We start from the raw sequence: 22,533 nt of genomic DNA on the forward strand, positions 1-22,533 counted from the left end.
CCCGAGGTGGGTCTCGATCCCAGAACCTTGAGATCATGACCTGAGCTGAAGGCAGAGGCTTAATGCACAGAGCCACCGAGGTGCCCCAGAATGGTGTTTTTAAGGCGTGGCCAATGGGAACAATGCTTTAGACATGGTCTATCTGGATTTTAGCCATGGATCTGAAGGTTTCCTACGTTGTAACATCAATTGAGAACTTCAGTAGGGTTCAGGGTAGATCCCTACAGCAATTCATGTAGCTACCCTCCAGACTGAAATCAATTCATTTCTGGGATTGTTTAATTCCTTTACTAATTTATTAGACATAGTATGGAATCTCCTAACTGTTGTTTTAGTGCAAACATGTCTTTTACATGTTCATTTCATCTCTGTTCTTTCCTGTGAGCCTGTAGCAGGAGGTACATTTTGCAGTTCTCTGACTACAAACCCAAGCAACATGTGTAGCTCACTACATGACAATAAAGGTTAATGAAATAGTCACTAGATGTTTCAAAATATGTTTCAAAATATGCTAACAATTTTCTCTGGGTTCTAAGAAGAAAAACACAAACTGAAAAAAAATGCTCAGAAAATGTGTGCCCTTAAGAGTAGATCTGCTGGGACGCCTGGGTGGCTCAGTTGGTTAAGCAGCTGCCTTCGGCTCAGGTCATGATCCCAGCGTCCTGGGATCGAGTCCCACATCGGGCTCCTTGCTCCGCAGGGAGCCTGCTTCTCCCTCTGACTCTGCCTTCCACTCTGTCTGCCTATGCTCACTCTCGCTCGCTGTCTCTCTGACAAATAAATAAATAAAATCTTTAAAAAAAAAAAAGAGTAGATCTGCTCATCTTTAGGGATTTGCGCTCAGTTTGTAAGGCTGCCTTGATGAACTGAAGGTGAACTGAATGTGGGCATGTAGGATTTTTTTTTTCTTCAAATTTGGGAAGAACTTTTAGGTGGAAAAGGGGAAGAAAAGCAGTTTTTGGCTCAATAGAAAATCACCGATTGAATTCATTGAGAGAGAATGCCTCTCTTCCAAGCAGAGACTAAGGAACCACTCATTTAGAGCTTTATAAAGGGTTTTTTTTTTAAATTGTGTGAGTGACAATAATTTTAAAGATTTTTTTCTAGATCTAGTAAGAGTTCATGAGTCTATGAAATAACTGTACCAAGAGCCTTTTAGAAATAGAGAAAGAAATGTAACATTGATTTTGTAGTTCCATTTCTTTTTTTAAATGTCAAATACATAGTTTTAAAGATTTTGTTTATTTATTTGCCAGAGAGAGAACAAGAGAGAGAGTGAGAGAGTATGAGTGCACAAGCAGGGGGAATGGCAGGTGGCGGGAGAGGAAGAAGCAGGTTCTCCACCGAGCAGAGAGCCTGATGCTGTACTCATCCCAGGACCCTGAGATCACTGACTGAGCCGAAGGCAGATGCTTAACTGACTGAGCCACCCAGGTGTCCCTTTTTATGTCAAAAAAATTTTTAAAGATTTTTATTTATTTATTTGACAGAGAAAAAAGCAAGAGGGAATACAAGCAGGGGGCGTGGGAAAGGGAGAAGCAGGCTTCCCACTGAGCAGGGAGCCTGATGTGGGGCTTGATCCCAGGACCCCCCAGAATCATGACCTAAGCTGAAGGCAGACACTTAATGACTAAGCCACCTGGGCGCCGTATGCCAAATACTTAAAAATCTCAAATAATAAGTAAAAGAATTGTAATTATCCAGAATTTCAGCATTTTAACAATTCTTTTCAATATGGGGTGTTTCCTTTTACGATCTACAGACAGGCATAGTTGTTTGTACATATGTGCACTCAGTTCTCTCTCTTTTCCACTAGTGGCTTTAGCACTCACAAGATAAATTTAAGTATATGTGCTGCCGAAGCGAGCACACACGAGATAAATTTAAGGAGATAAGTGTGTTTTCCTGGATTCTGTAGTCTTTAATCCTGAGATGTAGTGGTAGGAGCAACACATTTATAAAGTCTAAGCCAGGGGCGCCTAGGTGGCTCAGTGGGTTGGGCCTCTGCCTTCGGCTCAGGTCATGATCCCAGGGTCCTGGGATGGAGCCCCACATCGGGCTCTCTGCTCAGCAGCGGGGGGGCCTGTTCCCCTCCTCTCTCTCTGCCTGCCTCTCTGCCTGCTTGTGATTTCTGTCAAATAAACAAATAAAATCTTAAAAAAAAAAAAAGTCTAAGCCAGCAAGGACTTCTTTGAAAAAAACTGATTTTTTTTTTTGGTTTGTGGGGATTTCCTAAATTGTTTGTACTGTTTTCTTTCCCCCTTGAATCAGTTGATCATGGTCTTGCCAGATTGGTGACAGTATACTGTGAACATGGTCATAAAGCTGCCAAAATCAACCCCCTCTTCAGTGGACAAGCCTTGCAGGAGAATGTGCCTGAGATCCAAGCTCTTGTACAGACCCTTCAGGGACCTTTTAATACCACAGGTAAAGCCCATTGACACTAGACCTCCATGTGTCAACTCACTGCCAACAGGTGGGAGGGCTCCTTTCTTGGTTCTTGGAGAATACACATGCCCCCTGGAGCTGCGGCTTCCAGTCGACAGTGAGGAGCATGTTCAAGCCCTGTCTATGAGAACCTCTCTGGAGGTTCTAGAATAGTCTTTCCATTGGGCCCATTTCCTCTGAGTTTAAAAACATACTCACCAAAGAAGACATATAAGTAGCCAACAGGTAGATGGGAAGGTATTCAGCATCAGTCATCATTAGGGAAATACAAATACAATGAGATAGTATCAGCTCATGCTTATTAGAATGGCTATTTAATAAAGACACACAATAATAAGTGTTCTTAAGGATGTGGAGAAAAGGAAACTCTTGGGTACTGTTGGTGGGAATGCAGGTAGGTACAGCTACTGTGGAAAACAATGTAAAGGTTCCTTGAAAAACTAAAAGTAGAGTTACCCTATGATTCGATAATCCCACTTCTGAGTGTTTATCCAGAGGACTTGAAATCAGGATCTTGAAGAGTTATCTGTATTCTCATGTTTATTGTGGCATTATTAGAATAGCCAAAATATGGAAACCACCGAAATGTCCATCAGTGGCTGAATGAATAAAGAAATGCAGTGGAGAGGGCACCTGGGTGGCTCAGTGGGTTAAGCCTCTGCCTTCAGCTCGGGTCATGATCTCAGGGTCCTGGGATCGAGCCCTGCATCGGGCTCTCTGCTCAGCAGGGAGCCTGCTTCCCCTCTCTCTCTCTCTGCCTGCCTCTCTGCCTACTTGTGATCTCTCTCTGTCAAATAAATAAATAAAATCTTTAAAAAAAAAAAAAAAAAAAAAAAGAAATGCAGTGGAGGAGCACCTGGCTGGCTCAGGTGGCAGAGCATACAACTCTTCTCTTGGAGATGTGAGTTCAAGCCCCACGTTGGGTGTAGAGCCAACTTAAAAAAAAAATAGTGCAGTATATGCACAAAATGGAAGATTATTCCTCCTTAAAAAGAAGGAAATCCTGCCATTTGTGACAACATTGATGAACCTTGAGGGGATTAGACTAAGTGGAATAAAACAAGTCATTGAAGGATAGATACTACATGATCCCACTATATGAGGAATCTAAAATAGTCAAACTCGTGCTAGCTTCAGCAGCAGATATTTAAATTGTAATGATACAGGGCTCCTGGGTGGCTCAGTGGGTTAAGCCGCTGCCTTCGGCTTGGGTCATGATCTCAGGGTCCTGGGATCGAGTCCCACATCGGGCTCTCTGCTCGCCAGGGAGCCTGCTTCCCTCTCTCTCTCTGCCTGCCTCTCCATCTACTTGTGATTTCTCTCTGTCAAATAAATAAATAAAATCTTTTAAATAAATAAATAAATAAATAAATAAATTGTAATGATACAGAGAGGATTAGCTGGGTCCCTGCACAAGGAGAGCATGCAAATTCATGAAGCCTTCCAATATTTAAGGAAAATAACAAAATAAAATAGACTCCTAGTAGAATGATGGTTCCCAGGGTTTGGGGAGAGGTGGAAAAGGGAAGGTGTGGGTTAAAAGGTATAAAGTTTCAGTTATGAAAAATAATAAGTTCTGGAGATCTTCTATACAACACAGGGCCTATAGTTAACAATACTGTATTGTATACTTAAAACTTTGGTAAGAAAACAGATCTTATGGTCAGTGCTCTTTCCAGAAAAGAAAACAAATCACTTTAAAAATGAATAAAAAATTACAAGCCCTGAAATAATAATAAAAAAAAGTCAGACTCCCATTATGTGCCAGACACTTTATATCCATTATGTCAGTTAATTCTCATCCTCTCTAAAGAAGTTACTGCCGTCTTTACTTTATGGTTAGGAAAAGAGACACTCAGAGAACTTAAGTAGCCAGTAGTGAAAAAATGGCAGAGGTGAGGTGACAACCCACGTCACCTTCCATTTCTGTAGCCTGAACTTTTTCTGGCCTTTTTCCTTGCCCAGTTGGGAATGGATAACCCGTCAGGATCCTGGGCTCATGTCATGTCATATTTTTATTTTATTTTATATTTTATATTTATATTTTTATTATTATTAGATATATATTTATTAATATATGATATATTGTTTGTTTCAGGGCACAGGTCTGTGATTCATCAGTCTTACACACTATATAGCACTTACCATAGCACATACCCTCCCCAGTGTCTATCACTTACCCACCCCATCCCTCCCACCCCCACCACTCCAGCAACCTTCAGTTTGTTTCCCAAGATTAAAAGTCTCTTACGGTTTGTCTCCCTCTCTGGTTTTGTCCCATTTCAGTTTTCAGTTTTTCCTCTCTTCCCCCATGATCCTCTGCCTTCTTTCTCAAATTCCACATATCAGGGAGATCATATGATAATTGTCTTTCTCTGATTGACTTATTTTGCTTAATATAATACCCTCTAGTTCCATCCATGTCATTGCTTTATCTATTATTTTTAAAGATTTTATTTTTAAGTTATCTCTACACCCAATGTGGGGCTCGAACTCCCAACCCTGAGAATGAGAGTAGCACACTCTCGTGTCATTTTTTTAAAGTTAATCTTGGCCAATGTCAAATTCTGGTCTATGCTTCAGTTAGTAATGTTCTGGTAATAAACCACTCCAAAATGTAGTGACTTTTAGGGCACAACAATTTCATTACCATGTAGTTCTAGAATTTGACTAGACTCAGCTAGGTAATTCTCAGTTGGGGGGTCTCTGAGACAAAATCCATGCTCCTATCATAATATAAATGGCCCTTCAGGAGTGGAAAAGCTAACTGTTTTAGTGTCTTATTCTTGCTGAGTCTTCTAACAGATCCCTGATACTGTGTCTACTCATATGTCCATGACTTTGCATGGAGTTCCCGTAGGTCTCTACCTCATCAACCTAGGACATTCCTGGTCATTTTTAAGCATTCAGTAAGCACTGCCTGCTCTGTGAGGCAGACCTGCCCAGAGCTTGCCAAGGTAGTGTTCAGTATTCCATCACCTGTGCTCTCATAGTACTGTGGGCAACTCTCAACAATAGCACAATTACCAAAACTGGTAAAAAACTTTATTTGACTTCAGAACAAAGCTCCCTAAAAAATATTCTTGAGCCCTCCATTCAGCAGTAACCAGAAATATGAAGTTACTTAACAGAAGGTACAGTCTTGTTACTAGGAGAAACCACTTGTTGATATGACATAGTGTTATCATTACTTGTTTATAAATTTTTCTCTATAAGGCTTAAATTTCATTTAGGGAAAAAACCTTTTTCCCCCTCCTTAAGTAAGCTCCAGGCCCATTGTGGGGCTTGAACCCACACCCTTGAGATCAAGAGTTGCATGTTCTCCTGCTTAAGCTAGCCAGGCTCCCTCTCAGCCATGTTTGAACACTCAGTGCCAATATGGCTTCTGGTATATAGTAGGTTCTCCAAACTCACTCATCAGATGGATGAATCTATGCTTATCTATAGCCACATATTTTTATATCTCTTCTTTTAGAGACATGGGTCTGCATATTTGAAATACATGTAGTTAATAAGAAGAGCAGAAAATGAGAGAAACCCAAAGCCATTTTTTTTTTTTTAGATTTTATTTTTTATTTATTTGTCAGAGAGAGAGCGAGCGAGAGCGAGCACAGGCAGACAGAGTGGAAGGCAGAGTCAGAGGGAGAAGCAGGCTCCCTGCGGAGCAAGGAGCCCGATGCGGGACTCGATCCCAGGACGCTGGGATCATGACCTGAGCCGAAGGCAGCTGCCTAACCAACTGAGCCACCCAGGCGTCCCCCCAAAGCCATTTTTTAAGCTGCATGCTTTTCTGCATTATCACATTTAATGATTTTAGTTTTTTAAAAATTTTTATTGGGGTAAGGTACACATAACTTTTGCCACTTTAACCATTTTATTTTATTTTTTTTTTTTTTTTTTTTTTTTTAAAGATTTTATTTATTTATTTGACAGAGAGAGATCACAAGTAGGCAGAGAGGCAGGCAGAGAGAGAGAGAGGGAAGCAGGCTCCCTGCCGAGCAGAGAGCCCGATGCGGGACTCGATCCCAGGACCCTGAGATCATGACCCGAGCCGAAGGCAGCGGCTTAACCAACTGAGCCACCCAGGCGCCCCGCCACTTTAACCATTTTAAAAAATTTTATTTTGAGTAATTTCTACAGTCAACGTGGGACTCAAATTTACAACCCCTAGATCAAGAGTCATGCTCTACCCACTGAGCAAACTGAGTGCTCCATCACTTGACCCATTTAAAAGTATACAATTCAACAACACTTGGTACATCCACAATGTTGTGCAACCATCAAGATAGTTCCAGAACATTTTTATCGCCCCAAAAAGAAATTTTGTGCCTAGTTAGCAGTTACTCCCCATTTTGCCCTCTCCCCAGCCCCTGGCAACCACTACTCTACTTTCTATTTCTATAGACTTGCCTATTCTTGACATTTTGTATAAATAAAGTCACACTATGAGGCCTTTTGTGTCTGGCTTTTTTCCCTGTAGCATAATGTTTCCAAGTTTCATCCATGTTGTAACATAGTACTTCATTCCTTTATGTGGCTAAATAATACTCCATCCAAAGGCTGCATCACATTTGGTTTATCTCATCAGTGGACATTGTGTTATTTCCTATCTCATTTAATCTTAAAAATTCCCCGCTGACGTGCTTTGACTGCTCCCATTTTATAGGTTAAAATGTGAAGCAGAGAAGCTAAGGAACACAAAGCAATTTCTGTAAGTTGAATGATCAGTCAGTATCAAAGTTTATTGTAAGAAACCATAAGCAATAAAAAAGTAAGTGTTGGTTTGTTAAACTCAAGTTGTAGGTTCAGGCAAATGATGGATAATTGATTTGTGCTGAGCTATTGATATATTACAAACCTTCCCTTTTTTTTTGACTGAGAGTTGGGTAGATTTCCCTTGACCTGAAAATATTGCCTTGCTATCAATATTAATTCACATTAAGACCAGCTGCTCAATGGTAGATACTACTTTATAGGTATTAATAAGACTTGAACATTTGGGAAGATATTTTAGATAAAGGTAGGACATTGATTTGTAGCTATAAAGCAGATGAATGTCAGGTTTCAATTTTTAGTTTGGAGTTATACAATCAAAATTTAGCATAAAGCAGAGATTTATATTCCCTCTCCTAGTATGACTACTTTATGGCCTTTGGTCATCGTTTTAGTTTTGCCTTTAGAAAAATCTAGATAGCCATTGATGATGGGTTATCATCATCAATCCGAACAAAATACTCTGAACTGAAATATTTTGTATGTTCTGTAATTACGTGGTTGATTGCTTTTTGAAATGATCCCTTTGATTCCATTTTGTAGGATTATTAAACATGGGGAAGGAGGAGGCCTCTCTTGAGGAAGTACTGGCTTATCTCAACCAAATCTACTGTGGGCAAATTTCTATTGAAACCTCCCAACTTCAGAGCCAGGAGGAGAAAGACTGGTTTGCCAAGCGGTTTGAGGAACTGAAGAAAGAGTCCTTTAGCACAGAAGAGCGAAAACATCTGTCAAAACTAATGCTAGAATCCCAGGTATAAAAGTGCCAGTGAATATCAATGGAATAGCATGGCTCATTTCCTACAAAGATGCATAAATATTGAAGAAAGGGAATTAAAGCATTTATTTACCCCATTAATCCCATTGTCTCAACACAACAGACAGTATAACATGTGCTACTTTATTCTAAGTAGAAAAAGCTAGATTGCCAAACACCAGAGCTGTTGGTTCTCCTCAGAGTCAAAATACTTTTTATATATTTGCCTATTCACTCTCTAAAAGACTGCAAAATCCTTAAGCTCTTCTCTCCATATGACCTCAAGCAATCAAAGAAAGCTATGCACGAAAGCTCTTGGTACAAATTAATGAAATTGAATCTGTCAGGGCTTGGATCAGGCTCTGGCTGGCATATCAAGAGGACAAGAAAACTGTTCCCAGTAATTTGGATAGTTGGGTGGTTTGCAGCCTTGAGGGAAGAGTACTGTAGAGGCCTCTACTAAAGCTCAGGGGCTAGGAGGGGCAGAATGAAAGGCCCAGCCCTTGCTTCAGAACACATTCTTTTTTTTTTTTTTTTTCTCCTTTTTCCTGGAAGAATACATTCTAAGAGGCTTCCTCTGGGGCTAAGTTATTCTACCACTCGTATTATTTTCTCTGCCTTCCCACTGCTGCCTGGTGTCCTTGGCCAGGCGTTCCTGCCATGCCCTGAGCTAGTCACATCTGTCTCCAGAGTATGTCATGAAGGGGCACTGCTGCGCCTTCTTAAACTAGCATAGGGTCTCCCCACAACACACAGAAACGTGTCTGACTTGGACCTGAGTAGCTGGCTCTCTTCCCACAACAAATGTGTTTGACGTGATGTTCCACAGGAGTTTGACCACTTTTTGGCCACCAAGTTTGCCACAGTGAAGCGGTATGGGGGCGAAGGAGCAGAGAGCATGATGGGCTTTTTCCACGAGTTGCTGAAAATGGCAGCCTACAGTGGGATCACGGATGTGATTATTGGCATGCCCCACAGAGGGAGGCTTAATTTATTAACAGGCCTTCTGCAGTTCCCTCCGGAGGTAAGATACTTTCTGTGGTGCACAACTGATTGCAACAGAATAGAGCCGACAATAATCATTCCTTAGAAACCCAGTAAAGCTCTGCGCCATTGGCCCAGGGGATAGCTTAATGAGTTGATGGATAGATCTGGTATTTGAGTTGGTTTTCTTTGTCTTCTTACATGGATTCTTTCTCTCTCAGGGAAGGTAAAGGTTAGTTTGTTTTCTCAAGGATGACATGAATAGATAATTTCTGTTCTTTGAAGCATGCTTTCCTAATGTAATAGAAATTATCCAAACATTAAGATCTGTGTGATTGCTTATAATTTTACCTTCCAAGAAGTCCATTTTACTTTCCCCTGATGTGCAGAATTTATACTGAACATCCTCTATAAAACTAATAACACATTGTTATCCTTGGAGACCACCACCTGAGAGGTTTTATAGGTAATTGGATCTTGGTGTTCCTGTTCTGTCCAACTCAGCGGCTCTGTTAGTCTCTCAAAAGACTGGAGAGTTAGGGCTGTAGATTTTAGGTCCGAGAACATCAGGGTGACTTGCAATTTAACCAGATCGTGGCTGCTGTGTGTGGATAAACCTCACTACTGATCTTGGTCAGGAGATTAAAAGTAATTGTAAGTGTTAAAGGGACTGTGAGAGTTAATGGAGTGAATAGAGCCTATGGAAGGATGCATTACCCTTACACCACTAGAAGGTACACATGACGGTATGTCTGGGGGCTAAGCTTTACCACTACTACTCAACCTCAGTTTTTCTGATGCTAGGAGATTGATAGTCAGCTCTTAAAAGACAAATACTTTCGAAAAAGCAGACTAAACAAAATAAAGTGATTGACAGGGGTGCCTGGGTGGCTCAGTGGGTTAAAGCCTCTGCCTTCAGCTCAGGTCATGATCTCAGGGTCCTGGGATCAAGCCCCACTCAGGCTCTCTGCTCAGCGGGGAGCCTGCTTCCCCCTCTCTCTCCCTGCCTGCCTCCCTGCCTACTTGTGATCTCTGTCAAATAAATAAATAAAATCTTAAAAAAAAAAAAAGTGATTGACAGATGGAGGCATGTGCTGAAACACAGGCAGAAATCCCTAAATGAGAAATTGTGTTCTTAAAGCATCACAGACAAAAACACATCTGAAAAGTGCTGAATTACAAATGATCATATTTGTGAGAAACATGGATATACCCATACTGTGTAAGGATGTGTGCTCCTGTTTATCCATTGATCAGTAAGAAGCTTTGGGGTCATTCAAACCATTTGGGTAAATGAGGACAACGTGCTGTTTTTGGTAACTACCTTGGTTTGAGACCTGATTTTTCTTACTTACTAACTAAAGACCTTTAAATTAGTAAATTTCTCTTGCTTGTGCATTTTTCAAGTGGGTAGTAATGCTTATCTCGAGGTAGACTGGGAAAATGAAGTGAAGTCCTTTGAGAATTAGACAGTCGAACTTTTTAGGCATGACTTGAGCTAATCATGGATGCCATCCTGTGTCTAAATGGGATTAAGTTCTGTTCTATCATTTTCCTGTCTACCCCCCCCTTTTTAAAAAGATTTTATGTATTTAATTGAGAGAGAGAGAGAGAGAGAGAGAGAAAGAGCATGAATGGTGGGGAGGAGCAGAGACAGAGGGAGAAGCAGGCTCTCCATTTGAGCAGGGAGCCTGACATGGGGCTCCATCCCAGGACTCTGGGATCTTGACCTAAGCCGAAGGCAGATGCTTAACCGACTGAGCCACCCAGGTACCCTTTCCTGTCTACCTTTAACAAGATTCATAAAAAGTTCTTTCGGAGAATATATTCTAACAGGTGTATTTAAGAAAAATTATTTTGCATATTGCAAGGCAGAGATAACTAACAGTTTAGTACTTTACTATCTACATGTCTAATAGTCATGTTAGATTCTTCTCAGAGTGTTGGTATTTCATGTGATGGTGAAGATCTCCAAATAATTCTGGGCATTTGAGCAGTTAGAAGTTTGTGCCTTTCTTTTTTAATGCATGGTGATCACAGTTAGACAAGCATCAGTGTAAAGTTTTTTTAATTGTATGATTTAAACTAACCACCTCTTCTCTGGTCTCCATTGTGATAAAAGACATTTTTTCTTCTCTATTTTTTCATAACAGCTGATGTTCCGTAAAATGAGAGGCTTAAGTGAATTTCCAGAAAATGTTTCAGCCACTGGAGATGTCCTGTCTCACTTGACCTCCTCGGTTGATCTAGATTTCGGCGCGCACCATCCCCTCCACGTGACCATGCTGCCTAACCCATCGCACCTGGAAGCAGTCAACCCCGTGGCTGTGGGGAAGACTCGTGGAAGGCAGCAATCTAGACAGGATGGGGACTACTCTCCAGATAGTTCTGCTCAGCCTGGGGACAAAGTCATTTGCTTACAGGTACTTGTAGCTTCACGAAGTGAGGCAGGAGGCTGGGGAGACCAGGAGGAGGGAAAGGGAGATGGTAGATATTCAAGATGAAATTGAGAAAAGATGAAATTTTGGGAAAAGAAGATTCGGGGCTTGTTTTTAAAATTAATAGCAGATATGAGGTCCAGTCTCAAGGCAACTGACTTTAGACTCAGGTTTCACTCTTTTTTTTTTTTTTTGAAGAACCACTTTAAACATTTTTTAAAATTTAAATTCATTTAATTAATATATGATATATTATTGGTTTCAGAGATATAGGTCTGTGATTCATCATTCTCGTATAATACCCAGTGCTCATCACATCTCATGCCCTCCTGAATGTCCATCACCCAGTTCCCCCATTCCCCCAGCAACCCTCAGTTTCTTTCCTATGCTTAAGAGTCTCTTATGGTGTGTCTTGTGTTTTCCTTTCTTGAGTTGTGTGTGTTATTTAAGGGAGTATTGAGTGGTATCCCTGATGCTTTTCAGAGGACATATTTTATTACTTTTAGGAAACTACGTGGTCTCCATATATCTAACAAGTCTTGCTTGTTTCACAGTAAAGGTCTTGGGGCACCTAGGTGGCTCAGTCAGTGAAGCACCTGAGTCTTTTTTCCAGCTCAGGTCTTGATCTCAGGGCTTTAAGTTCAAGCCCTACGTTGGGCTACATGCTGGCTGTGGAGCCTGCTTAAAAAAAATACTAATAAAATAAAATAAAGGTCTTTGGCACTAAGGCAACCAGTACTGATCATTAGTGTGGCTCTTACTTCCTTTATCCACTCCAACCACCAGTTTTTTGTAACCCGACAGCCTAGAGATTTGGACTCTGGGTCACATTTTTTTTCCTATGAGTATTCATTTAAATATGAACCTTTAACTACTGGGAAATAATTACTTTTGGGCATTAGTCACTGAGTCTTTAAACCCCACAAGCATAGGTAAATCTATAAGGCAGAAGATTATAAATAAATAAAATCTTAAAAAAAAAAACTTTGAAAAGAATCAACAGGTTCTGCTTATAAATAGATAAAATCTTAAAAAAAAAACAAACTATAAGGCAGGAGAATATTTGGCTATGTAAATGAATACCAACTGTATCTTATTATCTCATATTAATTTTCATGAGCCAGAAACTTGTAGTAAGTAAATTGGGGGTAGGCAGCATTGCATTTGACTACAGTATGGTATTTTGAAATGGAAATGTTACATTGTTAATCATTTTCTTTACCTGTCAATTGACTTAATTCATGATACTCTAAAGTATTTCTGTCATTCACGTTTACCCAGTGCATGAAGTAGGTCTTTGCATGGACTTCCAAAGTAAGAGGTGAAAGTGCCGTTCTCTTTAAAGTGCTGAGCAACTAACTGCCCTCTTTTGTCTATTTTGTGTTCCGAAATTATTTTGCCCTGCTGTGTCTGTACATGTTTTGCCTTGTTCAAGGACACAGTTCTAACTTCTTCTGAGAACTCTAAATTTGGAGCCTATAAAATTCTGGTAGGTGAGATTCTGGATGCTACTTTTTCTGCCTGTCTTCTCTTTATCTGGGTCCTGAACCTGGTGAAGGTAGATTGTCCTTTATGATGGCTGTATGTCTAACCCCTGGCCAAGTTTCTAACCCCTTGGCCATGTGTCTAACCCCTGGCCATGTTTCTGACCCCTTGGCCATGTGTCTAACCCCCAGTCATGTGTCTAACCCATGGCCCTGTGTCTAACCCCCTGGCCTGGGCAGCTCCCACCTCACCCAGCATTTGTTAGTACTTATGGACCCTTATTCCCAAAAAGCTTTATGGGGCATAGTGGAGGGGGTTCTCTTCTGATTTAAGAAGAAAATAAAATTAGCAAATGGCACATGTGTGCTTTAGTGCCAAGAATCCAAAGACCATGATAAAACGATGCAAGTTATGAGCAGATGTTATGTTCTTTTTCTGAGAAATTTTTATTTGAGAATGGTTGACACCAGATGTTATGTTCTTTTTTTTAGAGAGGGAGAGAGAGGTGGGGGGCAGGAAGGAACAGAAAGGGAGGCAAGAGAGAAAATCTGAAGCAGGGTGGGCCCTCAGCACTGGGCATGGAGCCTGATGCAGGGCTTCATTCCACAACCCTGAGATCATGACCTGAGCCGAAATCAAGAGTCAGATGCTTAACCGACTGGGCCATCCAGTCACCCCCCAGATGGTATGTTCTTAACAATGCCTCTCCTGTAACATTTTGGAAAGGAGCAGAAGAGGCACACATCCTCCCTCTTCCTTGCTTTACTGAACTCCACTTATACCGATATCCCCCAGAAATTCCATCATCAAGGAGGAGTGTTCAGATGCCCAGAGCTCTTGGACCTGGTGGCTAAGAGTCGGACCTTACAGTGTAACGTGGTACAGAAAAGACAAAGACTGTGGAACCAAGAAGACTGGAGATCAAATCCTGCCTTTGCTGCTTTCTGGCTTGGTGTGCTTAATTCTGTTATTTAGGGTCTTTGAAGCTGATAGCTAAATGGGAGTGTACTACATTCTTCATAGTGTTCTGAGAATTAAATGACATCATGTACATAGTTAAGTTCCTTGATCCAGGAGAAGGGCTTGGAGGGGTGGAGAAATACATAGAAAAAAAACCAGAGGTACCATAGAAGGCCCAGTGTCTACTCCAATGTGAAATATAGACTCTTGGTGAACCTTGGTTTACTCATCTGTAAAAAGGACAGTAGTGTCTTTCTTCTTATCTGCAACCCCTCCTCCCCCTACCTTGAATGGGTTAATGCTGTGGAGATAATGTAAGGGTATGTTATTACTAGATATAGATACTCCAAAATGGAGGTCATCCATATAGTCCCTAGCCAAGGGAAGGTGTAGCCTGGAAATGTCACTTCTGCAAAGCAGTACTTCCTTTCTTTGCCATAGTATTCTATTTACATTAAAAAAGTGACTATCTTAAGGACATTTTCAATGTCCTTTAAAAAAAATCTACTTCCAAGTATTCTTCCTTCACACATAGTTAGGTCTTTTACTTCTGTTATTGTTGGAATTGCAATGGTCATGTTCTTAGGGCATCTGAGATCATTTTATTCTTTAATCCATTATTTTGATATTAGCCTTTTGTTTAATTTATTTTTTACTGCAATATATTTGATAATAACATTACATAAATTTAAGGGGTATAACATGTTGATTTGACAGGTAATCTCCTTTTAGCCTGAAGTCAATAGAATTCATATCTTCTAAGATCTTCTAAGATCTACAATTCCCTTATTATTTGCATTCAACATTTCTAAAAGAGATTTCCCTTTTCCTCTATTGCTTTCCATCCATCAGGTTTTGTGGTGATATTGTGATCTAACAGACTTCAAATGGTTTGGAAGAATAGCACATTTCAGATGTTGTGTGGTAGTATTTTGTTGGTTCCTTAAAGCATCCTTTCACTCACCTGTGAGAGACTGTCCCGCCTGCCTCCTGTCTTTGCAGTCAGATCACCCTTCTTTATGTTCCCAGGGGTGGCCAGTATACCCAATGGGGACCAGGAGATGCAAGGTGCACACAGACTCGCTTTAGATGTAGGATGATTGGGGAAGAAAGAGGGTTCAAAACTGTGTACCGTTCCTCATGTCTTGCAGTCTTTTTTCCTGAAAACTGTGCTAGGCTGATTTTCCTCCTGTACCTCCAATAGCCCCCTTCCTTCTGTGGTGCTGTTGTTTGTTCTAGAATGTTGATGGGTATATTAGAAATGATGCGTGTGAATGATAATGTGGTGGTGGGTAGAATGGATTGGCCGGTGGTGGTCACAAGAGGAAAAGGGCTTTGAAACCTGCTTGAGATCAGGTAACCCTTCTAGAAAATCCTGTACAGAACCAGCAGAGTTTTGGGAAGGCAGGGGACCAGTGAGAGAGAGCATTGTTGTTTTTATTCGTTATTATTTGAAAACAATTTATTCCAAATTGGAAACATAAATTTCTACACCCCTTATGTTCATTTTCTCATTTTCTCCTCCATGATTTAGGTTCACGGTGATGCATCTTTCTGTGGTCAGGGGATTGTTCCTGAAACATTTACATTGTCTAGTCTCCCACATTTCAGAATAGGTGGGAGTGTCCATCTGATTGTCAATAACCAGCTGGGTTACACCACTCCTGCAGAAAGAGGAAGATCTTCCTTATACTGCAGTGACATCGGTATGTGACACAGGGAGGCAGCCCTAGAGAAACATCTAGTTGGCTTAGAAGAGTGAGCCTCTCTGGTTATCCCATTTTAAATTTGGATCAGATGGGCTCAGTAGTCACCAACAGTGTTACTAACATTCCTTGAAAAGTCTGAGTGTGATCTTTGAATCCAGGGAAATAAGACAAGAGTGGAACTGAGAGGCTGCCATCTCAGATTGTCCAAGAATCCAGTTGAATGATGTGGTGAAAGCCAGGGATCAATGGCACAACACCAGGGTACTTGTCTTTAGGGGATTCAGACCTGGGGTACCCAAAGCCCTCGTCAAGAAGAATAGGTTCAACCAGTGAATTTGGCTAAGTGGTCTTGGTTAGGAGTCAGATGTGAGGAAGCCAAGTTGGCTCATTTTTATCCCAGAAATCAGGCAGTATGAAGAGAAAGGGCTTTTTTTTTTTTTTAACCCATTACCCAGTTCACAGAGTAAACTGTAAGATGGTAGGAACTCTTCCATTTTTGCACCTAGACCCCGGCCTGGATGCCTTTTGGGGCTATCTGTGTGAATTTTCTTTTAAAGATAATTTATTTTTAAGTAATCTCTAGACCTGATGTGAAGCTTGAACTCACGACCCCACGATCGAGTCCCTTGCTGCTGTGACTGAGCCAGCCAGAGATCCCTATCTATGTGAATTTTTTGTGGTTAGTTTGATAGAGATACCAGAAACATATTGTAGGACTTCTCTTTGTTAGCTCATGTAATGTTTCCAACATTGCTAAGAGGTAGAAGCTATTATCTCAGTTCTACAGGTAAGAAAACTGAGATTCATAACTTTACTGAGGTCACAGAGTAAGTCACAGAGCTGGGACATGACCTCTTTCCTCTCAGCTAGGCTCCGAAGTATGGCTTCTTAACCACCCAGCCAAGCTACCTCTTAGTATGTGGGCTGCCTCCCCACACAGGTAACAGGAGTTGGAGGTGGGCTAATGTCGTATGGGATAGCTAGCTGGTTTCATCTGTCTCCTCTGCCTCAGGAAAGCTTGTGGGCTGCGCCATCATCCACGTCAATGGAGATAGCCCGGAGGAAGTGGTCCGTGCTGCACAACTGGCTTTTGAATACCAGCGCCATTTCCGGAAGGATGTGATTGTTGATTTGTTATGCTACAGGCAGTGGGGCCACAACGAGCTGGATGAGCCCTTCTTCACCAACCCGGTCATGTACAAGATCATCAGGTACATTTATAAACCTTTGTGGAAGATCCCCTCGCCCCCATAGGGCTCACATTATTTTTATTTGATGCTCTGAAGTAGGGTGACGAGCTCCATGGGTTGCCTGACGCACACAACTTTCGGTGCTAAAGCTGGGACAGTCCTGAGCAAACTGGGGTGGTCATTCTGTGGGTCTCAGGAAAGGTCCCCATATTCTTCAAACTCTACTCATTTTTTTTTTAAAGATTTTATTTATTTATTTGACAGAGATCACAAGCAGGCAGAGAGGCAGGCAGAGAGAGAGGAGGAAGCAGGCTCCCTGCTGAGCAGAGAGCCCGATGCGGGGCTCGATCCCAGGACCCTGGGATCATGACCTGAGCCGAAGGCAGCGGCTTAACCCACTGAGCCACCCAGGCGCCCCAAACTCTACTCATTTGCTTGATGAATAAACAAAGGCAATTTACCAACACCACTTGGCAGATGGGAAACAAGTAGGAGGACTTGGGCAGAGCCCACAGTATGCCATTGACAGGACCAGAAACCAGTCCTCCGTGATTCACTTGGTGCCTCGGCAAGAGGTAACATCACAGTTGTAAGGAATCTTGGGAACTGTGCTGTCCAGTATGGAGGCCACTATCATATGTGGCTTTTGAACACTTGAAATGTGGCCGGTCCTGCTGGAGAGGGGCTGTAAGTGTGATATACACACCAGGTTCCAAAGACTTTATCTGTCAAGAACTATCTCAATACTTTTTATTATGTTGATAAAGTATTAAAGTGACCATATCTTACACATATTGAGTTAAATAAATTTGTTATGAAAATTAATTCTACCTGTTTTTTTTAACCTTTTCTAATGTGACTGCTAAGAAATTTTTAATTACACATTGGCTCATGCTACATTTATTTTTAAAGATTTTATTTATTTATTTGACAGAGCACAAGCAGGCAGAGAGGCAGGCAGAGAGAGAGGGGGAAGCAGGCTTCCTGCTGAGCAGAGAGTCCAATGCAGGGCTCAATCCCAGGACCCTGAGATCATGACCTGAGCTGAAGACAGAGGCTTAACCCACTGAGACAACCAGGTGCCCCTCATGCTACATTTTTCTTAAATCAACATACAATGTATTATTTGTTTCGGAGTACAGGTCTGATTCATCAGCCTTACACAATACAGAGTGCTTATCACAACACATACCCTCCCCAATGTCCATCACCCAGTCAGCCCATCTCCCCACCCACCTTCCCTCCAGCAACCCTCAGTTTGTTTCCTAACATTAAGAGTCTCTTATGGTTTGTCTCCCTCTCTGGTTTAGTCTTGTTTCATTGTTTCCTGTCTTCCCCTATGATACTCTGCCTTGATTCTTAAATTCTGCACATCAGTGATATCATATGATAATTATATTTCTCTGCTTGACTTATTTCACTTACTATAATACCCTCTAGTTCCATCCACATCATTGCAAATGGCAAGATTTCATGTTTTGATGGCTGCATAATATTCCAGTGTGTGTGTGTGTGTGTGTGTGTGTGTATCACATCTTCTTTATCCATTCATCTGTCAATGGACATCTGGGCTCTTCCCACGGTTTGGCTATTGTGGGCATTGCTTCTATAAACATTGGGGTGTAAGTGCCCCTTTGGATCACTATATTTGTATCTTTGGGGTAAATACCCAATAGACATGCTACATTTCTTTTGGACAGTGCTGGGATAGAAGGTTAATATGATGGAGAGAAACATGTTACTTTGGAATTTCCTTTTTTGATACTAGAAAGTACAACAGAGCCCCTTCCCCACTTTAGCTCCTCATAGGTAAAAATGAAAGCAGAGGAATAAATTGAGTGACTTTAAAAAAAAAAAAGATTTTATTTATTTGAGAGAGAGATCACATTAGGCAGAGAGAGAGAGAGGGGGAAGCAGGCTCCCTGCTGAGCAGAGAGCCTGATGCGGGACTCGATCCCAGGGCCCTGAGATCATGACCTGAGCTGAAGGCAGTGGTTTAATCCACTGAGCCCCCCAGGTGCCCCAATTGAGTAACATTTTATAGGTCATTCTGGTCATGGGTAGCAGACTACTCTTGGAAGAACAAATCTGGAATTTAGCTCCTGAATGGCATGATGTGGCTCAGGGCCGTATTTAAAAAAAAAAAAAAAAAAAGGTTTGCCTGGTCTACCTCTTTTGTCAGGACTGGATACGATAAAGTATGTGAATAAACTTTGTAGTTTAAAGTATTATGTGAACATAGAGTATCATTATTATTATTGTAAAACCAAGGTACTGGTTATTATGGTTACTGGGTTATTAAAGCTACCAAAAACGGATGTTGGCGACTTTGAGTTCAATACTTTTTGAAATAAGGGTGTAGACAATGTAGGTCAGTCTTGTAAATAACTGTCCAGAATGTTCATAGAAAAACTCTACTAATTATTTCTACCTTAATATAGAAAAAAGCTTATAAAGATGGATTTGTTTTTTCTTGGGAGAGTTTTGTTTTTACTTGGAAGAGGTTGTTACTCCTCATTGCCTCTAGAGAAAACAAGATATTGGAGTGAAAGTTACATAACATAAAATGGATCACTCTGCAAGTCAGAGGTATCTAGTATGTTCACCGTGTCGTCCCACCACCCACACTCTCTAGTTCCCGAACATGTCCTGCGTGCCTCCTTACAGTGATGATGCTCTGTGATAATTTTGACAATGGCTGTGTCTGTCACTCTTCCACTGTTGCAAATCAGATTGACTTTTCTCCCTTGTTTGCTGCACAGAGCCCGAAAGAGCATCCCGGACACCTATGCAGAGCACCTGATTGCCAATGGACTCATGACTGGGGAAGAGGTGTCAGAAATCAAAGCCTCCTACTACTCGAAGTTAAATGACCATTTAACCAACATGGCACACTACAGCCCCCCAGCCACCAACCTGCAGGCACACTGGAAGGGTCTGGTCCAGCCGCCAGCCTGCATTAGCACCTGGAACACGGGTGTGGCCCTTGACCTCCTGCGGTTTATTGGCGGGAAGTCGGTGGAGGTGCCCGAGGAGCTCCAGATGCACAGTCATCTGCTGAAGACCTACGTGCAGGTAGGGAGCCTGACAATTTCAGGTTACTGATTGTTTGTCTCGAGTCACAGAGAAATCGGTGTGGATCTGATCTTTTTGAATTAGTGTTACTGATGGTGGGTCGCTAGGTTCTGGGAGCTGAGCCTAGAGATGTTTTGGTACTGATAGTCTCTGAGCTCTGATGTGTCCACTTCTTTTTTCTTTCTTCTTCCCTTCCAGTGCACATACGTGGTTTGGTACTGAGAGTCAATGGAGTTTGGTATTGAGAGTCAATACTACTCATTTTCCTCCATTTATTTATGTATTAAATGGTTGATACATCACATGCACATGGGCAGCGTGCCCGTTATCACAAGTACAGTGGCACAGGAATGCCAGCTTTGATTTTTCTGACCAGTGAACAGAAAAACACTTTCATTTTAGGGGGTAGATTAAATAAAAATGAAGAAATTCAACATGCATACCCCAAGGGCAACCATTTAGAGACTAATGCACATCGCAGTTTTATGTATTGTCTCAAGTTAAATATAGACTGAAGTTTTAGTTGTCCTGCACCTCGGGAATCCTAGAACGTGGGACTCTCCATGCAGAAATGGGGGAAGCAAGGCACTAAAGGCCTTTGCCTTTACTTAAACTTGAACAGAGACACTGTCCTCTGGATGATTGTTACAATGCTAACTTCATCTTTAGGTTTTTTATTACACGTAAAGAGACTTTATCTTTTTAAGACTTACTAGTTCGAGTTGTGGAGGCAGAAGGGGCAGAGGGAGAGAATGTCCTAGCAGACTCCCGTTGAGTGGGGAGTCCCTTGATCTTACAACCCATGAGATCGTGACCTGAGCCAAATCCAAGAGTCAGATGCTTAACTGACTGAGTCACCCGGGCACCCCAGGAGCTGAGACTCTTAAAACAATCTATGTACTTGCCATCCAGCTGAAGAACTAGAATATTAGAAGGATGGTCCCCCTCATGCCCTCCCTGGCTCCATCTTCTGTCTTCTATGCAGAGGTTAACCACTAACTCGAGTGCCTGCTCGTTTTGCCTGTTTAAAAATCTGGAACTGCTATCCTGTTCTGTTTCCTTCTGCACTTTCTCTTTTACTTGATATTAAGATTTTGATGCGTACTGTTATTGCGTTACATTTTTTGGACTCAGTGTGAAAAAGGAGGTAGACTCTTAAAAGTGTCTTTTTTTGTTTTTTTTTTTTTTTCTTGCTCTTCCATTTTTTGCAGTCCAGGCTGGAGAAAGTGATGGATGGAACAAAGTTAGACTGGGCCACGGCAGAAGCTCTTGCCTTGGGCTCATTACTTGCTCAGGGTAAGAAGTTTCTGGTTAGCTGCACAGCTGGTAGGGAGTGCTTTGTATGACATTTGTTATATGTGACCCCTGAGGTTTTGAATTAGAGCTATTTCCCGTAGTTATCATTGACTAGAGAGGCTCTAAACTTTTCTTACTTGGCAATATTTAACCTTAGTATAACTCATGTTGGTAACCTTCATCAGAGAATTAATGACAGAGCATTTCTTGCTGGGAAACAAGGCTCTGCGCTGGATGAATTGGGAAGGTATTTTCCTCTAAAGATTGTAGAGCAAATGATAACTCTCCATTCTTAAATATTCTCACGTTACCCAGACTTTTGCATATAGCACAGGTGTATTTTAATCAGGATAATCTCTTTGCTACAGAAAATTCTCAGGATGAGCTGATATGTTAAGAATTCAGGGTCACCATGTCTTGTTAATACTTAGGTTATTCATGGGAGTCTGGATTTTTCTTTTTTCCCCACCTGTTTTCTTAAGGTTTCAATGTCCGTCTGAGTGGGCAAGATGTTGGCCGTGGAACTTTTAGTCAGCGGCATGCAATGGTTGTTTGCCAGAAGACTGATGATACCTATATCCCTCTGAACCATATGGATCCTGATCAAAAGGGGTTTCTAGAGGTAGGATGTCTTATTAATCCGCTGTAAAACCCAGGTGCCGATAATTATAGTTACAAGATTCTTAAAGCAATTAGAAACAGATGTTAGCTATTTTGAGTTCAGCCTTTTTTTCTTTTTAAAATTATTTTAAAATTCCAGTATAATTAACATGCTGTTACATTAGTTTTGGATATACTTCCTACATCACCCAGTGCTCATCTAGATAACTGTACTCCTAATCCCTTCATTTATTTCCCCCATTCCTCCATTCCCCCATCTCCTCATCCACCTGTCCACCTCCACTCTGGTAATGACCAGCTCATTCTCTAAGAGTCGGTTTTTTTGTGTCTTCTTTTTTCATTCATTTCATCCAGATCTTAGATTCTGCACATGAGTGAAGTCATATGGTATTTGTCTTTCTCTGACTGACTTATTTCACCAACCGTTATACCCTCTAGAGACTATTCAACCATAAAAAAGAATGAATTCTTGCCATTTGCAACAACATGGGTCTAATCCTTTTTGAAATAAAGGGTTCTGAATGGGTGGAGAAGAGAGGTCTATACACTTGGGATGGAAGGAGCATACTAGTGAGTAGACTAGAGCTGTTTCACTCCAGGTACTTACCTGTAGTCCTATAAATGTCAAATGGTTGTTCATTTTGTTAATACAAAATTGATGTCATGGGGCACCTGGGTGGTTCAGTTGTTAAGCATCTGCCTTTGGCTTGGGTCATGATCCCAGGGTCCTGGGATCGAGCCCCTATCAGGCTCTCTGCTCAGTCGGAAGCCTGCTTCTGCCTCTCCCACTCCCCCTG

The 22,533-nt window shown here is 41.5% G+C and overlaps 1 protein-coding gene and 1 non-coding gene across 5 annotated transcripts in view; both read left to right on the plus strand.

The window, feature by feature from the left end:
* The window catches only part of DHTKD1 (dehydrogenase E1 and transketolase domain containing 1), a 61,807-nt gene that overhangs the window by 13,067 nt on the left and 26,207 nt on the right, over positions 1-22,533 (plus strand). For 3 of the 4 annotated variants that reach the window (XR_006603345.1, XM_045069105.1, XM_045069106.1), the window contains exons 2-10: positions 2,272-2,427; positions 7,765-7,976; positions 8,808-9,002; positions 11,116-11,385; positions 15,380-15,551; positions 16,567-16,765; positions 19,507-19,819; positions 21,031-21,115; positions 21,598-21,737. Coding sequence is in view for 3 of the 4 variants with exons in the window: in XM_045069105.1 (XP_044925040.1) it covers positions 2,272-2,427; positions 7,765-7,976; positions 8,808-9,002; positions 11,116-11,385; positions 15,380-15,551; positions 16,567-16,765; positions 19,507-19,819; positions 21,031-21,115; positions 21,598-21,737 (1,742 nt within the window). In the remaining variant the exon portion in view is untranslated. The remainder of the gene's footprint in view (positions 1-2,271; positions 2,428-7,764; positions 7,977-8,807; positions 9,003-11,115; positions 11,386-15,379; positions 15,552-16,566; positions 16,766-19,506; positions 19,820-21,030; positions 21,116-21,597; positions 21,738-22,533) is intronic. The other variant, XM_004774899.3, reaches the window with a different exon arrangement.
* On the plus strand, positions 3,794-3,901 carry LOC123388858. The gene has a single exon (XR_006603380.1). It is a non-coding gene; the product is annotated as a U6 spliceosomal RNA (small nuclear RNA).

This window comes from Mustela putorius, unplaced genomic scaffold, assembly GCF_011764305.1.
Source record: "Mustela putorius furo isolate JIRA1106 unplaced genomic scaffold, ASM1176430v1.1 tig00003913_pilon_pilon_pilon, whole genome shotgun sequence".
NCBI classification, from domain to species: domain Eukaryota; kingdom Metazoa; phylum Chordata; class Mammalia; order Carnivora; family Mustelidae; genus Mustela; species Mustela putorius.